This window comes from Poromitra crassiceps (genome assembly GCF_964638095.1).
Source record: "Poromitra crassiceps genome assembly, chromosome: 10".
In the NCBI taxonomy this organism is placed as follows: Eukaryota; Metazoa; Chordata; class Actinopteri; order Beryciformes; family Melamphaidae; genus Poromitra; species Poromitra crassiceps.
This window is the reverse complement of record NC_139631.1, coordinates 35,008,163-35,031,984: the sequence shown is the minus strand read 5'-3', so window position 1 is coordinate 35,031,984 and position 23,822 is coordinate 35,008,163. Positions and strand designations below refer to the sequence as shown.

Sequence of the window (23,822 nt, the reverse complement as noted above, 5' to 3'; positions counted from 1 at the left end):
GATGGAGTAATGGTCAAAAGAAACAGATGTGACTTTGCTGGCACAGTGTGACAACTGATTCTACAGTAGTCGTGCAATACATCACCTATACCATTTCTCCAACAAAATAAAAGGCTGACATTGAACAGTCTGTGTACAGTACACTACCAGTCACACATTTGGACACACAGCTTTTTCTTGAATTGACTGGTTTTCACATTTTAGAATAATAAAGATATCCAAACGATTAAATAACAAATGGAGTTTTGCAGTGACGGGAAAAGTGTTAATACATTTTTTTTTAGATTGTTTAAAGTTGCCTTGATGGAGAGTCAAAGGCTTTGGAAAGAAATCCATATTGGCATCGACTTCATATTTATATTTGGCTTTATTTGGCTTAATAGAGAATGAAAAACATTGCATTCAATCAGGTGGGTCCAAACTTAGGCTACTAATAGTGTGTATGCGCATATTATAATCATTACATTACATTACATTACGTCATTTAGCAGACGCTTTTGTCCAAAGCGACTTACAATATCACAATTTGTCAACAGTACAGAAAACCACTATGCAACACAATCAATGACGGCTAAGATATTTTGATAGACTAGCACCATGTAGGAAGTAGTTTGAGAAGGAATAAGTAACATGTAGCATTTTTTTTTTTTTTTTTTATTAAAAGATGTTAGTTCAAGAAGGGCCCAGGTGTATAATCCTGTATGCATGCAGTGATATACCTGTGATATTGACCCTTTTTGTCAATTGTAGAGTCAGTCAAAGACACCTAGGGGACATGTATGAATTTGCAAGGATTAGTCAATGAGTTTTAGCCTCTATCATATCATATGTAGTAGAGCTGCATGCCTTCATGGATAGTGATAGCAGAATTTCCTTATTTGGGGATAAGCCGAGTGAACTTTACTTCATAATACAGCACTACAGTAGTATATCATTTCAACACTAGATGGCACTCTGTGCATTGCAGCCACGCTTGAGCCACTTATGACTTTCCCCTCCCATAGAGAGCCAAAGTGAACGTCACTTCCTGCTTCAGCACTGTACCAGAGATTTTCATCTGCCATTTATTTCCCAATAGACAGTTCATAAAATGCTTGTAAAAATAGTCTTACTTGGTCAAACCAAATGGTACAGATATATTTAGAAACAGGAGAGAGCACATAACATTTAACTCGGACCAAAACGTAAACAAATGCGTGTTTAAAGGGGGACTAACCCCCTAGATATGTATTAGAACAGTGATTTGAAAATACCTATGGAAAAAACCAAGAAATGACATATACTCTTGTCTATACTAGACTCTTTGGCTGTGTTAAGTCAAGATTTTTTTTCGGAAATCGACGCCATTACAGTTTGCCTACTGCCTCAAAAATAATTTATTTGAGAGGGGCGATATCTTTATAAATATCAACAATTAGCCAACGCTGGTGGCCTGTATGGAAACAGAAAATCCTGAAATGGTTGATAGTTATATCAATTTGGCCATTCAGTGGCGAACTAGAAATTTAATTATTTTTGTCCCATTTTGTCCCATGTGTGTGTGCGTGGCTTGCATGTGGCTTGTCTAAACTTACGTTAAGAGCCTCGCAGCACACAGCACACAGTGAGGACAAACCTCTCGCTCTGGGGTAACACAATGCGAGATTTCTCCACGTAATTCCCTCGTCTAACTAGAGATAAACCGCGCAATGAAATCCGTTTTTAATTTGCGTTTTGGGGCTTGGGGAGAGCTCTTCTCCTCCTCACACTGTTCCCATGCGAATCCCCCCGAGCAGCACACACACACAGACAGAGCCAGTCGCTCTGCTCTGCTGACTTGATTTCCATAAAAGTTGGCGTTGCTTGTACACAGTGATGATATTATATTAGCCGATATGTTTAGAGAAGCTTTGTCACATTGTCACGTCGTAGTATAGCGTTATATTTTACATGTCCGCTAAACTGCGACGAGATTTGTTTGCTGAAATGTCAGACTGTTGAAAGCCCCCGCCTCTCACTGCTGGTGTGTGCTGCTGCCGCGCGCCCCCGCGGGTGCATGAGAGAGCAGACTGGCCGAGAGAAGTGCTTCTGAAGTCGGACTGATAGCCGCGGAAATGTCAGACTGTGCTCTGAGCACAGAGCTGCTGCTGCTGCTGCTGCTGCTGCGCGCGCGCCCGGAGCTTGGTGCTAGTGCATGAGGTTACAGTACGACTCTCTCCCGCCCGCTCCCGCCTGGCTGGGCTGGAGACAGTGCTTCCAACTCGGACTGATAATATAAACATCATCATTCGAGCTTATCCAGGTAAGATATTAATAAAGTAGTGACACATTCAGCAGGAAACTAACTATAATTAAGACATGTGCCAACTTTGACGACGTTTGGTTCAGTATTTTAAGAGCAAACTTCAATAGGAATAGGCTTGGAGTTCTGAGGAGCCGAAAGGGTACAGGGGGGGTAGGGGAGTAATTATCTTGAAATCCCATAGTCTTTGGGAACACTGTGACGTCAAAGTGTTCCTAATCTCCCATTCATTTGAGAAAAAAAAAAAAGCAGTCTTTGACCCTAAGAGGGCGCTTATGCCAGGTATGCTGCTGAAAAATGATACAAATGGTAAAATGGCAACAGTTTGGTGTCAAATGTGGAAATTCTGACCAGAATTCTTCACACATCACCCCCAAAGTCATATATATTGGTTAAAAGCTGAAAAAAAGTGTTTTGGAGGTTAGTTACACTTTAAAGAAAAAAAAAATCAATGTTGTTTTTGTAAGTTTCGGGGTGAGTGAAATGTTCTATGGTCTCTCCAGATTCTAAATATATCTGAACCATTTTGTCTGATCAAGTAAAACTATTTTTATAAGCATTTTACAAAATGTCTATGGGAAAATAAATGGTGGAAGAAAATCTCTGGTACAGTGCTGAAGCAGGAAGGGACGTTCACTTTGCCTCTCTATTGAATCCAAGCGGGCATCAGTCAGTAGCCTATGTCCTTGTGCTGTAGTGGCATTGTGTGAACAGCAGTGGCGTCAAGAGAGAGCGCTGAGTGGACGATGCTGCAGCCAGGCAAGTGCTTGACAGAGGGGGCCAAGTCTCATGTCAACCCACACAAGAAGAAAAGTTGTTGCCGAAGTGCACACCATCTCATCCCATTACAGTGATCTAGCTAGCCTGTGACCTAACCTTTATCCTCAGCCACTATCTCCTCACACAGCCTCCCGTGCAGAGTGACATGGCTCACACACAAGCCCGGAGAACAAAGCAGGGGTTCCACCTCGGCTTGCAGAATAACATAAAAAACAAAAAGGCCGGTTAAAACCAGTTTTCAAGGCTGCATGAGGATAACAACAGTAACCTCATCTGTGTCCTCTCATCTCAGGTGCACCTGGCTGGTAGTAAACAACGCTCTGAGTCAGACGCCAGACAAAGCAGCCACACATCACACTATCCAAAGTATTGATCTCTCTCTTTCCCTCTCTCCACAAACAGTCTTGTTTCACTCTCCATTTCTTCATCTTTCTAGTGTAAGGCAGCTACACGACGCAACGTACTCATGAAACGTTCAGATATCTACGAAAATCAATCCATTTTCAAATCATACATGATAAAGTACTAAATGCCGGCTATATTTGACCCCAGAGGATGGCACAAGAAAGTATGAATTAAAACACTTATTTCCATTGTGTTAGTGCATTGAATGAATGAATGAATGAATTTATTTGGTGATAAGATAAAAGGAACAAGGAGAAATGTACAGTACCAAATATCAAACATATAAGTTAATAACAAACATCCAGGAAATCACCGAGGATAAAAACACAAAAAAGCCCAGGGGGTTATTTCCATTGTGGTCCCCACATGTAATAAAAAACAAATTGTTAGTAACAAAACATAGAACACTGATTAAAACAGAAAATGTACAATGCAGCAGCAGTAGGTAAAGCGAGTGCAGTTCCAATAACTTGCATTAAAAGAAATTAATACAAGATTAAAAGAAACATAGCAGCAGGGGGGTGAACCAATCAGTTAAAGAAATAAAAAAATAAAAATTATAAAAACTATAAAAACTTTTCTTTTTGTAGGTAGGCCTATAATAGGAACAGTGAACGAGAGCAGCCTGCACTGTACGGCAGATGCGGGGCAATTAACTCGCCAGCCAAACAGATGGCGTGTGAAAGCAAGCTGCTGATGCTGGTGCCGATGCTCGGCTCAGAGGAGTCAAAGGTCATCGTCTTTACAGGCACAGGGGGCGCTGCTGCAAAACAACAAATAAAAGAAGTCGCTGCTTTATAGCACTTTGCTTGCAACCTGAGAGAGGCATCTGCCTGATGGGCGCGCAAAAGGGCGTTGAACTCTTTCCTGCTGAGTAATATCTGCTTGAAGAGGTTGACCCCCACCACGTGGAGTGACATAACTCCAGCCGGAGTAAATGGCCTGCTCATAATTGTCGGCAATAATCTGCTTATAGTGTTTTCCAATTTTCTTCCAGCCCCTATGTGTGTTCAGCACTCCTAATCTCACTGAAAAGCAACCAATGTGTTGTTGTGATGCGTAAACCCCTCCATCGTCTACGCAGGGAAACAGCCGCCGATGCTGCGCGCATTTGTGCTCTCAACTTTTCCATGCAAACTAGCCAAGTGGCATTTGGGCGGCGGTGATCTCTGGCTGTCAACCCCCACTGTTCCCCCGCCACACCCTCCACCCCCACTGCCCCCCCCCCCCACCACCACCAGCACCACCACCACCATCAGCACCACCACCACAAGATGTTTGAGGCATTACCCGAGATGTGTTCCTGACTGGGCCACAGCAGTAGATGGTCCCCCCCTGTCCCCTGAATAAAGAGACGACGCTCTCAAAACGCACAAATCTCAGCTCTCTCTCCGCCCGAGGAGCCCAAAACGCAGAATTGTGTCACTGTAACGCAGTTTCAGCGTATAGGTTTGCCCCGTTTTGAGGTATGGCGCGGTATGGCTGTTGTTCTGCTCGGCTGACAGCTGAGCTGCTTATAGGCTTTGCTGTGTGCCAGGCTGCCTGGATCAAGGAGCGGCGTGCTCTGCCATGCTCTCCCTGCAGCTCCCGCGGCCTTGACCCGCGGCTGCTGGGGGTTAATCTGAACAGGTTTCAAACCGGTTCTGGTTTGCGTCGAGCGTGGCCAGAGCACATGCAGGCAGAGAAGTGTTTTACTCACTGTTGTTGTTGTTGTTGTGGCCAACACCGCTGAGCCAGCATTTAGTTTCTGTGTGTCCTCCACTTTCCACTCTTGACGTTTCACAAAGATTTCATTCCTGTAAACTGGGAAAAACATGTTACCTGACGTTCGCTGTTAGCCTTTAAGATGCAATTAGTTATTATTATTTTGGAGCAAAAGTCTTAAGATGGTTAAGATAAGGATAAGGTGCAACTTTAAAAATTCCCGCGGGGAATTTCCCAGCTGCAGCAACAGTAGTAGGCCCTAGGCTAATAACAGGTTACAGCAGCAAAGAAAAACGGAATATGAATAAGAAAATAGATAGCAAGTTGGGGGTATAGGACGAATCAGCGTGACGTCACTTGCCACCCAGAAATGCGGAACCCCGCGGCAGTTAATAGTATCAGTTGTGCCAAACAAACGTTAATATTTCAAAAACTATACGTCACATCGCTTATATTTTGACATTCTGAGTGAGAGCAGAAGTAGCTCAAGAGTTTGATGTATACTATATGCATGTCGTGTTAAAGTTGTGTGAACTGTCGCAGTTTTTAAAATGTAAACAGAGTCAGCCGGCTAGAGTCAGACACTCCCAAAGCTCACGCTCCATCGGGTTCCATTGCCGTTGCCACCCAGTGACGCGGTTTGTTTACCAAAATGCTGCTCGGCTGATCCCTCGTATTAGGCATACTGTAACCGACAATTCCATCTATTAAGTAGAAATGTATGAATGTATAAGAAAAGCATGACAAAATATGAGTTGCAGCATTATGACTGTGGGCGAAAGAGAAAAGATGAATGAATGAATACATCTGAAATCTGGAAATATATACTCAAAAATAAATGCAGTATGATATAAGTGAAAATATTACTTAAAAATAAGAGATATATGCGATGTACCGATGAGATAGACTATGAGGTGAACAAATATGTGACTTCTGCTTGTATTGTATGATGAGCAAAATGTGCATAAAATTCGCATTAGCAGGTTGCATAGGGCAAAAAAAGTATAATCTGCTGTTACGCTGTGTTACTGTATCAGTCATTTAGCAAGAGAAGGTATTCAAATAATAAACATCTCATCCAAGGCCTTTGTTTCCTCAAAACTTCACAATGTTTCTCAGAAGCTCTTAGGCGTAGATTATTCTGGATTCTTTGTTATATTGCACTGGTTCCCTCCAACACTCTCATAAAGTCACATTTTCCACTGTTTTTGTTATGCTGAACTTCTTCCAAACTCTTAAGTTCCCAAGTTTTTTTCCCCATGCGTCGTCCCGCATACACCACTGCAGATAGCGATGCTGTAGGACAAATTCTCCGTCCAAGTGGATGGTGTTATGAGATGAACAGTGAGATGAATCAAAAGACCCTTCTTCCCAACAGCTATTTTGACGTGTCATATCAGGATAAACACAGGTGTAACTAATAACTTAATGGTGGTTCCATTCCATTTGGGTGTTCCAGTGCCCTGCAGGGCCTAGCTGGTATTGCGCATATGCTAGCTCATTGAAATGTCAGTGGAACACCTAAAGGGAATGGAACCACCATTAACATTATTACTTACACCTGTGTTTACTCTGCTATGACATGTCAAAATGTTTGCTGTGAAAGAGGTCTATTGTCTGCTAGGAAGATGTGAAAGGGAAAAACTTGTATTCAAAGAAAACTAATATGATAGGGGGAGATTAAGTAAAATATCTCTTCTTCTAATCATCCGCCGTCTCCCATCTCCCTCCCTGGGCAAGTCATGCTCTAATCATGTGGCCCCGGTGGTTTGCCAAGGAACTTCAGTCATCACTGCTGCCACGCTGGGCTGTCACCGGTGGCCAAATTAAGAGCCCTCATCACCCACTCAAGTGCTGCATGCCTCGCTCTTTATCTCTGTCTCTCTCTCTCTCTCTCTCTCTCTCTCTCTCTCTCCCTCTCTCTCTCTCTCTCTCTCTTTCTCTCTCTCTCTTTCTCATCAAGATAAATAAGGCTTCTGGGATCTCTTGGTAACGCTGCAGGCAAGTGCAAAAGAACAGAAAAGAATACATTGCAGTTACTGTATGTTCATATAAATGATGGATGCTGAACAGAGTTCCTCAGACCACGAAGCTTGTGGTAAAAACAAATTTGCACATATACATTACTGTAAAGGTGCTACATGTGGCATTTTAATCTCAATAAATTATGAGCACATTGATTTTGAGACAGTATAATTATCGGCAACGAAAAAAGACCATATTTAAACAAAGGTCCTCAACAGGTTTTATGGGAAATGCAGCAGAGAGCAGCACTAACAATACCACTGGTGTGAAATAGAGGCTAGTCTTCACCATGCTCTTTACAGTAATTATACTAACCTATCACAATTAATTTGACATTGATATATTGATGTTTATACGCATAGCACCATTCACCTTTAAAATATTGTTGACTGGAAAAATATATATTTCGGATCATGCTTGGAGAAACATCAACAATGCATTTACTTCAATATGCACAATGCATAGGAAGGCGTTGACAGACATGAGTATCATGAGTGGAGAAACGGTTCTAGAACCAAAAGCCAGCTGAATGCCTATAATGTAAATGTGGGATTGCAGAGCACATAGGACCTACATATTCATTTCAACTTAATTGGCAGATCAATCAATACCTTGCACATTACAAATACTAATAAACTGCATGTTCTTTGAAAATAATTTGCATAATAATGTTGCTTGCTTTGGACTACTGACCCCCAGCAGCTGTGTAACACATTAGCCGCTAATGTAAACCCAGGCCGGACCCAAGCGTGACTGCAGCAGACTGACTGACCGGGCCCTGGCGGCCCGCTCTTCCAGTGGCGTAACGCCTGACGTTCGCCCGCTCCGATATGGATCAGACTCAGAGCAATTGAGCCTTATCAGTTTCCCTTTCCTTTATCGACTTCCTGTCTGTGCTGATGGATGCCTGGGCGAGTCTGTGTCTATTGTTAAGTGCACTTTGTAACTGTGAAAACGAACGCTTGTTTGAGCGCAATATCAAAAGAGGCCTTGGCGCGTCAACAAACAGAAGTTGTTCATTGTTGTTGGTCAGCCTGTGACGCGTGACAGTGTGGACACAGGACAGCCAATTTGTCCATCGAAATCCACTGACGTGTCCTATCAACATGAACCCCGACCTGCTCCACTTAATGTAAGTGGCTCTATAGATAAAAGTATCAGGTAAGTCAAATATAAATTCAGACCGCACCAAACACTTAGCGCCTTATCTTCGTACACGCGCTAATTAGCTCTGCGCTGTGTTCAGTGCTGGGCGGTAGCGCAGTTGGAGGCGTGCCCAAATCGTCTGCTATTCTCCGTGGCCTACATAATGCCTGTGCGCTCTGCGCAAAAGCAGAAATGGACGTGCTTACAGTATTACCTGTGCAGGCAAGAATTATGTCGCCTGGGCGTTACATCAATCAAACCAATAGGATTCCCGTCTCTCATTCCCCTTTAATACCTTTTACGCGATACAAACCAGCTCTCCCATTACAAGTTGCAAGTCGAGAACGCTAAGTCCACCACTCCCACCCTACTTAAACTTCAGACTGTCATCATGACATGTATAATCTTAATTATTCACCTTATCTAAATGATCAATGTGAAATGCTACGCGTTTTCCTTCAGAAATGTTCATATTTGACATTTCTGTGGATTCTAGAAATGTACAATGGCGACATTTGAATGTGCCGACTGGGCTGAAATAAAAGTAGATCCGGTCTCCCAAACAAGAACTATCTCTCCTACATGTATTCCTCCGCTATGTTCTCTAATATGTTATTTGGTGAAATGATGTTCTAGATAAAAGGTTGGACCAACAGTCATTTGAAAATCACAGCAGCAGGATCAGTTGTTGAATCTGCTCGCGAACATTTAATCTCAGTAGTTTCTTGGCCTCACTCAAATGAATGGGAAGTAAAAATCCAAACACTACCAGCTTGTACTGCATCCATACTTTATGCATTACATTTTCTTCTTAATTTAAGCCTCGATCTTTGTGGACATTCTGCTTTTTCTTTCTTTTCTCTCTTTTTTTTTTTTTTTTTTCATTTTTGCCTTTATTTGACAGGACATTAGGCAGACAGTGAAGGTGGGACAGAGAGAGGGGATGACATGCGGCAAAGGACCGCAGTTCGGATTTGAACCCGGTTCAGCTGTGTGAAGGACTAAGCCTTTGCGGCCACCGGGATGCCCGGACATTCTGCTTTTTCAACAGTGATCCTGTTCCTTTCCTGCTCTGTTATGTAGCTTTGATAAGCTCACATTTCACTCAGACACATTTCAGCATGCAAGCAGGGTCCTCACAGTCTGACCATCCAACCCTAAGAAACATCATAACAGTAACTCATATGCTGCACTCTCCGGGTGTCCACAAAACACACTTCTTCTGACCCTGCACCGAGGACACACTCAGCAAACTCGGGAAAATACATTTTGATGATGCACAAATTCATGTCAAAAATATTAACATGGTTATTTCCAGCTTTGGTGCAAAGTGCATTTTTAGCTATCTCTGGTGGTGCCACGCTCATTTGAGAAAGGAGATAAGACAAAGGGGGAGGGTGGATAATTACCAAGGTAATCTGATTAGATTACCAAGGTAATCTGAATGATCAAGACTCAAAATGTATACCGGTAAATGAAAATCAACAAACACTCCCTTCATACAATCTATATTTATATAGGTCACTGGCAATGGTGCTTCCAACTGAGGTGTGAACACACAGTATCACTTCCACTATCAGGTAATTCACAGTCCAGAGTCCATTCAGTCTTAGGACACTTTGGAAACAAATGAGGAGCTGGCCATGCACTCGCCGCCCTATAACATGTTATCTCATTTTATCTCCTTTAGCCTCGTAACATAGTGTCAATCCAACATGGTCTCCTAAACAGTGTACTCTTGAGACTGTCATAACCCAGAGGATGTTATCATCCGTAAAGATAGCACCTGACTAGCAGAGATAGTGTCGACCCTTAACATCCACTCATTACATCATACATTACTGTACTTCACTGGGCGTCAAAGTATGGAGGTTGATTTTTGACCCCCGGATGTGTAATTGCAGGTTTCCACCCGTAGACACAGCAGAGATGGCGCCGCTTCCCCACTGGTAAGCGACGCAATATTTAAGAACACGAATAGCCCAACTCCACGGAAGGCTTTGCCAATTTTCAATCTCAATCATTATAATCTCGGTAATCTAAAGCAGATGGACAGTGCTGCTTACCTTCGGTGTATGTTTTCTGCATCGAGTAATCCACATTTGACTGCCTGCAGAAGCTCCGCCCCCAACAGCTGGTATAGGTTGAGGCGATGTCTCGTCATAGACGCTGGGTTCCTTCCTTTGGTGCACCTTCCTTTGGTGAGTCAGCCCAATGAGATATATGGGCGCCAGCCGTAGTAAGATTTTGTGGGCGTTCCCACATATGCCGACTGTCTCTATGGGTCATTAATGCCAGAGCAATTTAGAGAGAGAGTGGCATCAGTGGAGGACCAAAATGCGTGACTCATTAGCCAATGAACAGCCAGGAAGGGGTCTCGCGCTACTTTTGGATGCTAAAATAAAGCTGATAATGTACAATTTAATAAAAATAAAAAATAAAAAATTTCAAAGTACAACACAAACTGTCCATTTTGCTGCAACTCGACAGTGCTGCCTAATCCAGGACCTTACTTCCTGGAACTCTTGAGAGTAAAAAACTGGTCCATTGGAGTGAATGGAGATGTCGCGACTCTTCTAGATAGACGGCTCTGTTTAATGCGATTCTCCGTGGATGTGCGCATACAGAAAAAATGTCAAGAAACAATAACAGCCGCCCTCGAGCAAAATCTGTTCAATTCCGCGTCCAGAATGATGCGTTTTGCATCATTCTGGACACGGAAGTGCTGGAATAAACTGCGGAGCGCTCCGTGCAGGAAAACATGAAGACAAGGTAAAGACTTCCCATCTGCATCATTACTGACATTGTAATGATACAAAGCTACATGTAGGAAAACATGGCCTTCTCCCAATAAACATCTCCTCAACCTGCGTCAAGGTGAACCAATTCAATAGACCTCAGTTCAGGACCTGACTTTATTATGACCATTTGCCGATGTGGGCGAGCCTAGGAATCGAACGCGCAAGTTGCCTAGTTGCAAATATTAGCAGTACACAACATCAGTAGCCTCTATCTGCAGTAGCCTATAAAACCAATGGGACTTACCTGCTGTACCACATAGGGCTACTATAGTGCCATAATATGGACTTTACACCCAGGTCAAAGGGGGAATCCCAAAGCATTGTAGGCCAGCATCACCCATTACACATAGGCAGCTTTGTGCACTGACACAGGGTTTTTCCATTCCAGTAGGGTTATGAAATGTCCTGAATTGATGTCAACTCTCCAAAAATAAACAGTCAAACAAATATTTTAAAAAAGAGAATTGATATATAAATAGGAGGGTAGGTCTGCCATTGTTGCCGGGCCTGGGTTTCCTCCTTCTCCGGGGCCTGGATCAGCTGCACCTGCAGGGCAAGAGGCAGGCCAGTGAGGCGGGGGGTGGTAGGGGTGCTGAGGTTGTGGAGGGGGTAGGTGCGTGGGGGGGTGGTCTTGCGGCAGGACAGGACAGGACAAGGGAGTGAGGGGCAGAACAATGGCAAGGCCTTGTGGTGGAACTGGAGCGAGACAGCCTGTCTGCAGGGCTGTCGGCCGCCCAGCCCTGGGAGGAACCTCCAGCGCCACACAGGAAAGGGCTTCTGTAGAGCTGCCTAACAGACACACACACACACACACACACACACACACACACACACACACACACACACACAGACAGACAGACAGACACACACACAGACACACACACACACACACACACACACACACACACTGATACAGACAAAATGTGGACAATGGGGCCCCCACCTCCACCCCATCATCCCTGCCCTGGACTTGACTCTGCTGTAACTCCTGGGACTCATCCCACACAAACTCACAGAACAGACCGTGCTATCAGCGCCCGGCTGGGAGAAGTCACTGGACGGAGTTACAAAGGCAGAGGTTACAATAGGTCAGAACATTTCTGAAGGGATTCAGCCTCTCTCAGTCAGCGCTACTCGCTATCTGCTTACACAGCACTTACTCGTCTCAGCGTGGTCGCGGGTTTGATACCGGACAAGACCGGTCTGTCTCTGACGTTCGTCTCACGTTAAAGTGAAACGGTACATTTGAAATATGAAGCAGCACAATCAGCGGTGGGGAAAGTGATCACAACCGCCAATATCCACACAAACCTGTTCCCAGAAGAGCATTATATTGTGCTTCATTTGAATGGAACTCACACATCATTTACTTAGTCTGATTTATACGTTGAGAAAGAGGTAGTTATCTTGACTTAGGAGGACTTCAATCCTGTTATAGGTCAGTAAACTGCTCAGTGTGCTCACAGTACTCTCATGTTTTCCAGCCAGGCCACTTACTGATGCTTTACACCAAAGGAAACCAGAGAGACCAGAGAGGAAAATATGTCTGTGAGTCTAGCTTTTTCTAGACTGAGCAATGGTGAGTGGTTAGGGTTAGAGACAGTGTATACCCGACACCAGAATTTCATTTGGGCAAACACTGAATCTACGATGTCTCGGTTAGTGGGGATGATTTAGGTTGATAAGACAGGTGTGTTTATACATAAAAACCTTGCCTAATGCAGTTTATGGTTGGTTTACCCCAGTGGTTCCCAAACTTAGGGTCGCGACCCTAAGTGGGGTCGCCTGGAATTCAAATATTATTCGCCTGAATAATTTTTATTTTTGTATTTTTTTGTATTTTTTTTTACACCACACACAATTTAATATTACCGAAGATGATTAGGGTCACTTGCGATTTTTGTTTTGTTTTTTGTTTTTTGTTTAAAGTGATAATCTCTAAGATTTCAGCTTTGTTCTCTTGGGTGACACCTATGGTGGTGGGTGGTAATTGCAGGTGAGATCCAAACAGTGTAATGTCACATAATGTCACTATATACTGCAAAGGCTTCATCCAAATGAACATAGCCTCAATCAACATTGTGAGTGACACTTTTTTTTAGATGAAAATATTTTAGATTATAACTCAGAAAAAAGTCAGAATTTTTAGATTAAAGTCAGAATTCTCAGATTAAAGTCAGAATTCTGCGGGGGGAAAGAAGCATAATGAGACATCACTGACGATGTCACTAATGATATTATCGATGGTGTACCGGAATTTGAAATGTCGGAAATGTCTCAAAATAGGGTCACAAGCCAAAAAAGTTTGGGAACCCCTGGTTTACCCTCAGAGTACAATAAAAGTGTAGACCACAAGAGAACACGACAAAACGGTTTTAATGAGGAACATTTCATCTCAACAGAGAGACCACAGAGCACTTCATGAGACCACATAGCTCTTCATGAGACCACAGAGTTCTTCATGAGACCACAGAGCTCTTCACGAGACCACAGAGTTCTTCATGATACCACAGAGCTCTTCATGAGACCACAGAGCTTTTCATGAGAACGCAGAGCTCTTCACGAGACCACAGAGCTCTTCATGAGACCACGGAGCTCTTCACGAGAACACAGAGCTCTTCATGAGACCACCGAGCTCTTCATGAGACCACCGAGCTCTTCACGAGACCACAGAGTTCTTCATGAGACCACGGAGCTCTTCATGAGAACACAGAGTTCTTCATGAGACCACAGAGCTCTTCGGTTTCCTTTGGAGCGACAGCAGTTGCTTTCCACCATTTATGGTCACGTTTTCCATAGCTGCTGCGTGGTCATCGTGCGTCGCAGATAATCTGTCAAATGCTTCAGCTCCAGCGTCAGACAGGAAGTGATCGCTGCACAAGTCCACAGCTGAGCGTGCAGATGTTTTGTTCGGGGGTGCGTATGAAGCGTTGTGCCGTCCGGGGGTCAGGGGTCACCTCCGACGCGGGGCCTCTGACGCAACACAGACGCCGTTGTCAACGCACGAAGCGAATCACCGACCCCAAGCCAGGGCAAAGCACGCACAATACACTGATTCATCCCAAAAGAACAAAGCGCGGCGCTCAAACCCTGGAGTCATATTCTCCGCTTGATGACATCCGCCGCGAAAAGACAAGCCAATGCCAAATTCCAGAAATCCCTCTTCGACACTCTGGAACGCCGCGTTTCGTTTTCAGCGCGCTTCTTTTGTGTTGCCGGGATGAGGTCATCCGGATGATGCCACTGCACAGATGGGGGGAGGAGCCCTCTGGGACTGGGAAAAGCTATGAGTCAGACAGTCCGGCGCTCCGAGGGAAAGTCTCGCTCGGTCCGTCAGTGCCCATTCTTTTCCCCCGCATTCCTCTTCTCCTCACACGTTGGACCCCTCTTCCTGTACGGAGCCTACCTCGCCATAACCCTGTGACCTTTGCCCCTTCCCATGCCTCTCCGCCGCGGCCACACCAGCTGCTTCTGACACACGGCGGGGGGAGTGACCGTGTGCTTTGGATGGAACCATCAAACGCAGGAGGCGAGATGAAGAGAAGGGTGCTTGAGGAGCGCAGCAGATCTGAAGGTGACACGCTGAACAGTCACTCATGGCAGGCTCTGCTTTCACTGTGGTTTAGCGAGCGCGTCAGGCATAGCAGGAGAGGCCGTTAAAGCTGTAATTGCTACCGAATGATTCATACGAGGGAAGCATTGCTCAGCAAACATTATACACGCTTCAGCGGGCTCTTACCAGAAACACACATTATGGTTATGGTATTTTTGCTTTTTTGAACAATGCGGCGATCTGTCCCGTTGATGCTTGAGACATGGTCACTTATTTGGCTCGTTGCAAATCACTCTGGATGAGCATTGTCGCCTCCGCATTAGTTGTTATCAGAGTATGAAATGAAGAAAAAAGAAAGAAAGAAAGAAAGAAAGAAAGAAAGAAAGAAAGACAGGTCACCGATGATGTCATGCAGCTCTAGATGGCTCAGCGCCAGGTCACTACTAATAGTCATGTCATATATCACCAATCATGTCATAATGACGTCATAAGGTGGGCCAGGTCGAGGATGCTGTCATACAGTTAAAAAGGCTAAGAGCTTCTCGAAAGACACCGCGCGAACCAATTTTAAACTAAATGGAACACTGACAGTCAGAAGTTGGATCGCCCTCTGATGCGTTTTTACAGGAAACAGCCCGGCTTGACTTATGATAAAAAACAGGCTAAATATAGAGTCAAGTTTATACGACAGTCCTTTTTGTTAATATAAGATGGGCCAAGAAGTGTCAGAGCACATAGTCCAGCTCGGCGGCGTCTCATCAGAACGCCAGACTGACTCATGTGCGGGCCTGTTGACTTTACAGCAGGATCTTCCCAGCCTGTGCGCTGAGTAATCTGTAAGGCTGCGTACAGCTCATGCTCAGTTCCTCATGGGGGAGCTACGGTTGGAACCGGTCTGCGCTGGAACGGGCTGGCTGCCACTCCCTGCACCACCGCCATCAGCCATCTCTCCTCTCTGTCTCTAGCTCCAGCTCACGCGCACCCTGTCTGCCTGGCTGCATTACACAGGGGGGGGGGGGGGGGGACGTCTGATTTTCAACACCTTCAGGGCACACAGACAGACACATCATGTGCAGAACAGAGAGGAGCCACGTGCAAACCGGTTTCTCCCGGTTCTGTGTTCTCCCCGTGTTCTCTCTCATCATAAATTGTACATTGTGTAAATGTAACTAAGGATTGTATTTGTTTGCGTATAGTAGTTCTTGTATTTTGTACTGTATGGAGTAAAAACGCTGTTACAGTTACATTTCAAGATATCATTTGTAAGTCTAATTCTGAGGAGAGTATGGCAACAGAAATATAAGGTCAATCTATCCTTTCATTGTCCCATACCAAAATGTTGAAATACATTTTCACTCATATTTCAAGTACACTAACAATCCCCTGCCTGACCCAAGGGTTGAACTACATCACTGGCGGGGGGATGACATGTTTATTCCCATTTCTTTTGTTCAAGTTCAAGTTCATATTTTATTGTCATGCGTTCAAAAATACAATGAAATCCTTGTGCTCTGTCTCTCTCTGCCTTAACACAAAGATCACACTATAAAAAAGAGAGAAAAGTGCAGTCTAAAGACAATCGACACACACACATCTTCCAAGAACTTTTTATCATCTTCTAGCCTCTTCTTCCTCTACTGTCTACTCTATAGACCTACCCTACCCCCCACCCCCCTCTGCCCTGTTTCGCTTCCTGTCACCGTGGTAACGCCCGCGACACTGCAGGCGAGAGGCTGGTCTGCCTCAGTGTCTGTTGACATCAAAGCACTCGGCGTTCCCAAGGCTTTGTTCGAGGCAGGAAGAGGGTGGGAGAGGACGGAGAACAGATCACCCTGCCGCCAAACACAGCAAAGGCAGCCAAGACAATTGTCTTAAATATTTAGCTTTCTTTTGCGGCAACAATTGGATCGCCTTAAAAGGGGGGACAGGGGGCAATAAAACAGAGTAGGGGCCAAACAAAAGGGACAGTTGAAATGATAAAACGGTAAAAAAATAGACCGCCTGATAAGAACAAGCGGTGATGGAGAGGTACATACAAATGTGGGTGAACTGCGGTCTCAGTGAGCCATGGTAGCTGATCATCATACAATCCAATTCAAATCAGTTGACACTGATTATTACACAGTTATGTTGTGTGGGGGTTATATACTGTATGTATCAATGTATTATGTACTGTTTTTTGTAGGCCTGCAAAGCAAATGTGTGAAAAAGAAATCCCCTTGAAAGACAATAAAGTCTTGTATTGTATTGTATTGTATTGTATTGTATTGTCCCAAAAAGCCTAAATTTATGCTTTAGCATACCACGGATATAAAGCTTAAACCATTTTGATACTACTACTTGCCATGATGTACACTGAATGTCATTCATGTAAGCCCCCCAAAACTGATGACGTCATAGATTATGTCATCAACAGTGAGGTCAGAGCTCTGATGATGTCATCGATGTTCTGACTCACAATCTGATGATGTCATTAACCTTCTGACACCATCAGTGAGGTCAGAGCTCCGATGATGTCATCGACGTTCTGGCTCACAGATCTGAGATGTCATCAACCTTCTGACACCATCAGTGAGGTCAGAGCTCCGATGATGTCATCGACGTTCTGGCTCACAGATCTGAGATGTCATCAACCTTCTGACACCATCAGTGAGGTCAGAGCTCCGATGATGTCATGGACGTTCTGGCTCACAGATCTGATGATGTCATCAACCTTCTGACACCATCAGTGAGGTCAGAGCCCTGACGATGTCATCGACGTCCTGACTCGTAGGTGAAACGTGACTGTCAAAGGGCACATAATTTTTTGTCGTTCTCGTGAAAGGTGGAGCAAAACAAGGCTAGGTCGGAACCTAGCATATGTCCAGCGCGATAAAGCGTTCATGAGCATCGGCACTCAAATCGGCACGCAAATTGGACTGGACAAAGCCAGATATAGGGCCCGCTTGCGCTGGCCAAAAATATGACAGCACATCCTTCAGTGTCTCACTCTAGCAGGCTGTGTTTTTTACTAAATTCACTTCATCATTTTAAAAACTGCGACAGTTCACACAACTTTAACATGACATACATATATTAGCCTATACATCAGACCCTTGAGCTACTTCTGCTTTCACTCAGAATGTCAAAATAAAAGTGATGTATAGTTTTTGAGATATTAACGTTGTCTTCTTGGCACAACTCATACTGCTGCGGTTCCGCATTCCCGGGTGGTTGTGATGTCACGCTGATTCGTCCTCTGATCGCCTATCTGGTGTTTTGTATTTCTGGTTACTTATTCTGTGCGTTTGCCCTCTTATTTCCCCATGAATATTGCTCGGGTGTGTTTATCTTGCACGGTGAAGCCCTTTGTCGGCTTTGTTTTCGTTTGGTAGAAATGGGTAGAGCATCTGGCTGTCTGCAGCCAGTCAGGTGTAATTGGTTTGTGGCATCAGTGCACAAACAGGCCTTTAGACGGTCGCGGCGCGGCGACAATTATTCACCTGAGAGTTCCCCACCCCGGGGCGATAGACACCTGAGAGCTTCCTGTGTGAGTGTAGCAACCAGCAGCTACACTCAGATGTCAGATGACGCAGCCGCAGCCAGCCAGCCAGCCAGGGAACCGGTTTGAGCTGGCGGAGGGACTATCAAAGCCAGCAGATTAGCAGGCATCATCCCACTCTGCACTGATCTGCAGCCAAAGCGGCGCACCGCAGGAAGAGAACGCCGTTTAGACACGTTCAAACAGTCTAAAATTGGGATTTGAGGATAATAAAAGGTTGTTGTGATGGCTGGCTGGGGTAATGTGCGGTGTGAGGGCCCTTTTTTTCTCTTGCTTTATTATAAGAGAAGGGACCCAAAACCCTGTAATGCCACTTAGACAGGCTCTTATCTGGAGAGCAAGGGATGATTAGATATGCTTCAACACAAACTCGCTGCCGTGGCGGTGCGGAGAGGCAACCAACCCAACGCCACCCCCCCCCCCCCCCACACACACACACACACACACACTCCACTCCGAGCCAAACTGGTTTACGCCGGCCTGTTCGGGCATAGGAGAGGGAAATCCCGCGAAGGTTTACCACATCCACATGAGTAACTCTACCTCCCTCCTTCTTCAAACGCCTTTTGCTGCGTCAGAGAAAATATGTCTCTTATTTCTCTTCTTTTGTGAGAAATGCACCGTCTCAAGGCCTGACGATCATCGCATGACTCAACAGTCTGTGTTGTAAGGAAGGGACACCAGCTGGTTCATATTCCTATGGATCTGTCCATAGTGTAGGATGATAGGCTATTACATGCCAGTTTCATATGATTTGGAGTGGTTGACCTTAACTTTCCCTGTTTATGACCGACAACAAGGTCACAGTGGATTGGTTGAGATACTTCCATGGGTTATGTGTCAAATTAGGCTACTAATAAATAAACAAACCAAATAGACAAATAATCTTGGTGATGTATATATATATATAATATAAATTATATTATATATTATGTATTATATATATATATATAATAAATTATATATATAATTTCACTTTCTTTTTTCGCCCATTTTCGCCCAAAAATGTCACTTTCTTCTTTCACACATTTTACGCCAAAAATTTGACTTTCTCTTTTTCACACATTGTACCCCAAAATGTGCCCTGCATCCACTTTATCCCTTTAATGCTCTTGGGCGAGGAAGTGACAATATGACTAATACACGTTGATTTCTGTGATGCCACACAAACCACTGTGTTCTTTTACTTTGCATATAGGCAAATACAACCTAACAGAAACCACAATGCTAACCCCAGACCACCATAGGATCATCTCTAACCTAGCAGGACGACAATAACCTCATGATACCACCGAATATGATGGGCAGATTTGATATGAACTGCATTCAAACCATGTGAATTATATGACATATCAATACAAAGGACAACAGAGAGTTCAACTTTTGTATACAATAATTTATTAGAAATGGCAAATATGAAACGTTCATTATGCAAAATCACATAACATGTGACAAAACACATTATAGTGAAGTGGTCACTGATGAAGATAGTGTTCATATAACAGAGACAAGGCATGTGTTCAGAGGACAGGCATTTGGAATAGGCAGGTTTCTTCAGTCTCATGTTGCAGCTGTGCCTGCAGCAGCATCCATGGCGTGAGGTGCACCTGCGTGAAGTGCGCTTTCACAGTCACGCATCCATAGGATAGGAATGCATTCAGTCATTCAAGTCTCGGGGAGGACGCTCTGGCCCTTCGTATTCCAGTCAGTGCATTGCAGCTTGCTCCATCCGTTTACATTGTTGTTGTATCCACGCGGCAGGCCAGGCAGGACCCGCCGCTGAGTCACCTCCATCCGCGGTAGTGACGGCCATCCAAGGCGGCGGCAGGCGGCTCGACTTCCACATCCGACCCCTGGCGCTCCTTTCCCGGCCACAGACTGGCCGGTCACAGCGGGAGTGCGGTCAGCATTCAGCTCATAACGGAGCCGAGAGAGAGCGAGAGAAGGAAAGACAAAGGGAAGCCCCAGTTCAGCGCAGCTTGAGCAGATGGCGCAGCATGCCCGCGATCTGGAGGAACTTGTCCTTCTTGCGCTGCTTCAGTGCCATGAGCGCCTTGGCCGTCTCCTCGGGGTCCTGGCTGAACGAGAAGATGCTCCTGACGCGCTCCTCCGCCTTCATGTCGCCTGTCTTCTGGAAGAGGCGTTGCAGCGCGTCCTGGTTGACGTTCTCGAAGATGTTGGCCACGGCTCTCTTGCGGTGCGCCGTGTCGAACTTGTTGCCGTGGACCGAGGGGCTGACTCGGCGGCACTCGGAGTAGGTAGACATCTCGACTCTGTCGGTGGGTCTGTTGTTGGCTGTTTGGCTGGCTGCACGCAGCTCCAAGTTCAACTCCGTGTGGCTGGGGTTGGTTGGAGCGCACTGCGTCGCCGGAGCAGAAAGGCTTGAGTGTGTGAGGAGAGCTCAGCCTGAGGGGTATTTATAGGGCTGCTGTCTGTGCTGTGGTGGGAGGTTTGCTCTACCCGGACCTACTCACTCACAGCAGTGACATCACCGTGGTTACAGTAGAGTGAAGCAGGGAAGGCACCGCCCCTCCCCCCGAGCGCAGCGCTCAGTGCGCGGTCACGAACGGCTGCAGCTCTCCAAATGCGCACGGCAGTCTGGATGATGAAACCTCTTGCAAAATGTCTGCACAAAACAGTGTAATACAGTATTTTTTAACCCATATTCACTGACCCTATAGGAAAACTCTGCATAATATTTGATTTACCATTAGAATATTTACACTATAAGTGGAGCAATCACTGACGAGATATTTTTTGACATCTTTATTTATTGAAATAGAAGTCACCACAAAAAAAAAAAAAAAAATCATTATACCGACAAAGCAGTCACATACAAACAAAGAAGTCATACAGACAAAACAACATCAGAGTCAGAGCCATTTCCTATAAGTGAAACAATTGTTAATATAGCCTGCTGTTTTGTTTGATTTTAAAATACTATAAATAAAGGTTTAGAATGGCTACATTTATGAATATGAACTTTTGCTAAAATAATCATCAAATTGATTATAATTCTTTAAGTCAGTGATTATTGTTAAAGTAACCAAACAGTACATTTTCCCAGACAGACATTATTAGCCTATTGTTCATTGGGATAAATTATTCGACATATGTCACCAAACTATCAGCATAGAGGGATACATCTGGGAGCATTCAGGACCATGTAGTGTCTCATCTAACTCATTTATGTTCTGGGTTGTTTTGCATGGTTCAGTGGTTCTCTAACTGGGGTCTGGGGTCCTCCAGAGATCCTTGAAGAGATTCCAGGTGGTCCCCAACAAATAAGGAAACTGTATTATGATTTAATACAGAAATGATCCCAGTGTAAAGTCGAGCTATATATATATATATATATACAAAGTATATGCAGGGTTTCTTCTATGCATTTAGTAGTGGTAAGATAAGATAACATATTTTTGGGGGGAACCTGGCCAAGAAAAGCAGCATGAAGTTACAGATGCTACAAACATTACATGATATAACATCACTTTTATAGAGAAATAAATGGTGCAAAGCACAAACTGTTATAGAAAAGTAAATCAGTGCAATTCTCAAGGCCGTCGGCGGCGTACGAAACGTGCTTAACACGTGTGTGTGTGTGTGTGTGTGTGTGTGTGTGTGTGTGTGTGTGTGTGTGTGTATATATATGCCTATATATATATGTATGTCTATAATGTATGGTGTGCATCTAATTGTCATGACAAGTATAGGGAAACAATTATCAGTTGGCGTGCAGCGGCTAAGTTCATCTGACTCATTTATGTTCTCAGGTGCAGTTGGTTTATGAAGCACTCGAACAGTTTGTAAACTAAACATAACGCTAGATAAAGTTGTTATTCTCAGAGAAATGTGTTTACTGGATGCGTGGGTCTTTTTCCTGGGATTTCTATCCTCTGGTCTGATGGCTATAGGCCAACTATGACACTGCAGCTCATGCTGTTATTATCACAACTTGTAGAAGTCAAGTATAGTCTGTAGCCTATTCCGTTTTCCCAGTGTTAATGAGTCGTGTTGATCACTGAGAAGTGAGAACGCAGTTTGTTATACATTTACTGTAACGACAATCAAACTACTGCAGATTAGATCTCCTTTATTCCGGTCAGCACTAAAAATACGATTTGTCCACTACTTCCAGAGAGGAGGGAAGGTGACTTGTGTTTACATTACTACTCTAGGGGGGGAGGGGGCTTGGCTGATCTGTATGTTGATAGGCCTGCAAAGGCGTTTCCCTTCCAGACTAAATGGAATCTAAAGTCAAGTCAATTTTATTTATGTAGTGCCAAATCATAACAAAACTTATCTTGTGACACTTTTCATATCCCAGGTCAAGAACAGGCTCTTTATTTTAGATGCAACAATTGAAACCATTCCCACACATGAGCAGCACTTGGCGACGGGCGGACGGCGGCATGGGAGAAGTCCACCTTTAACGGGAAGAAACCTCGAGAAGTCGTTGCTCAAGGTGGAGAGAGAAGAAATTGTGTTCGGTCACAGCTAGGCCATTTTACATATCGTGCGGAATCTTTCGGGAAGTGTAAAGAATGGGCAAAAATGGATTAGTGGCCTGAATGAGTCAACACAGGTTCAGCACCATGGAGAGCTCCATAGCTCCTGAGTGGAGGAGCAGAGCTGAGAGGAGTTGGAATCAGCCAGGGGAGTGGACTATGAAAACCCTCTGGGGAGAGAGAGGCAACATGCCAACTCTGTGAGCGAAGGCCTGACTAAAAGGGCCAGTGATTGTGTGCTCCAACAGGTATCAGCATCAGAACTACAATAAGAATGCAAAGTGTGTGTGTGTGTGTGTGTGTGTGTGTGTGTGTGTGTGTGTGTGTGTGTGTGTGTGTGTGTGTGTGTGTGTGAGAGAGAGAGAGAGAGAGAGAGAAAGAGAGAGAGAGTGAGCGAGTGAGTGAGTGAGTGAGTGAGCGAGTGAGCGAGTGACCTAACAATGGCTACACAGCCCGATACACTGGTATTGGGCTAGTAACAATAATGAGAATAACTACCATAAAAGGAAAATGTATATATATATATATATATATATTCAAAATCAGAAATCCGCTTTATTGGCCAAGTATACTGTATGTAGATATACAAGGAATTTGCCTCTGGTATAAGTGTCTCTCGATGTACTTACACGGGATCAGAAGCGCGCGGGAGATGCGATGCATACAAGCTAAAACAAACAAGGACGTCCAAACAACATCCCGCAGTATCAATCTAGACCAAGTTCGCCGCAACTAGTAATCGTAATAATAATGCACAGTAATAACAATGTACTATGGTATATAGTATATAAAAAATCTTACTAATAATAATAATAATAATAGTATTAATAATGATAGTAGTAGTAGCAATCAGTACCCCTCCCCCCCTGGGAGTTACTAGGCAGAGCTTACTCCCTATATGGCCAAAGAAAGAGAAGAGCCGCTGCCCGAAGAATGTCAGGAAGTGCATTTTGTTGGTCGAGCGCTGTAGAATGGACCTGTACCCATACTTGGCATGCTATGCCCGGCATGCGGCATTGACAGCCAGCGCTGAGACGAACAATAGCCCAGAGCCGAAAACAATAGCCAGATCCTCGTT

General features: G+C 44.5%; 1 protein-coding gene across 1 annotated transcript; it reads right to left on the bottom strand.

Moving 5' to 3' along the window:
• Positions 1-19,641: 19,641 nt before the first annotated feature.
• Positions 19,642-20,611, bottom strand: LOC310783902 (transcriptional and immune response regulator-like). Its single transcript, XM_083644819.1, has one exon. It carries the CDS (start codon positions 20,500-20,502, stop codon positions 20,206-20,208), a length of 297 nt encoding a protein of 98 aa, XP_083500945.1. The 5' UTR covers positions 20,503-20,611; the 3' UTR covers positions 19,642-20,205.
• Between the last annotated feature and the right edge of the window lie 3,211 nt (positions 20,612-23,822).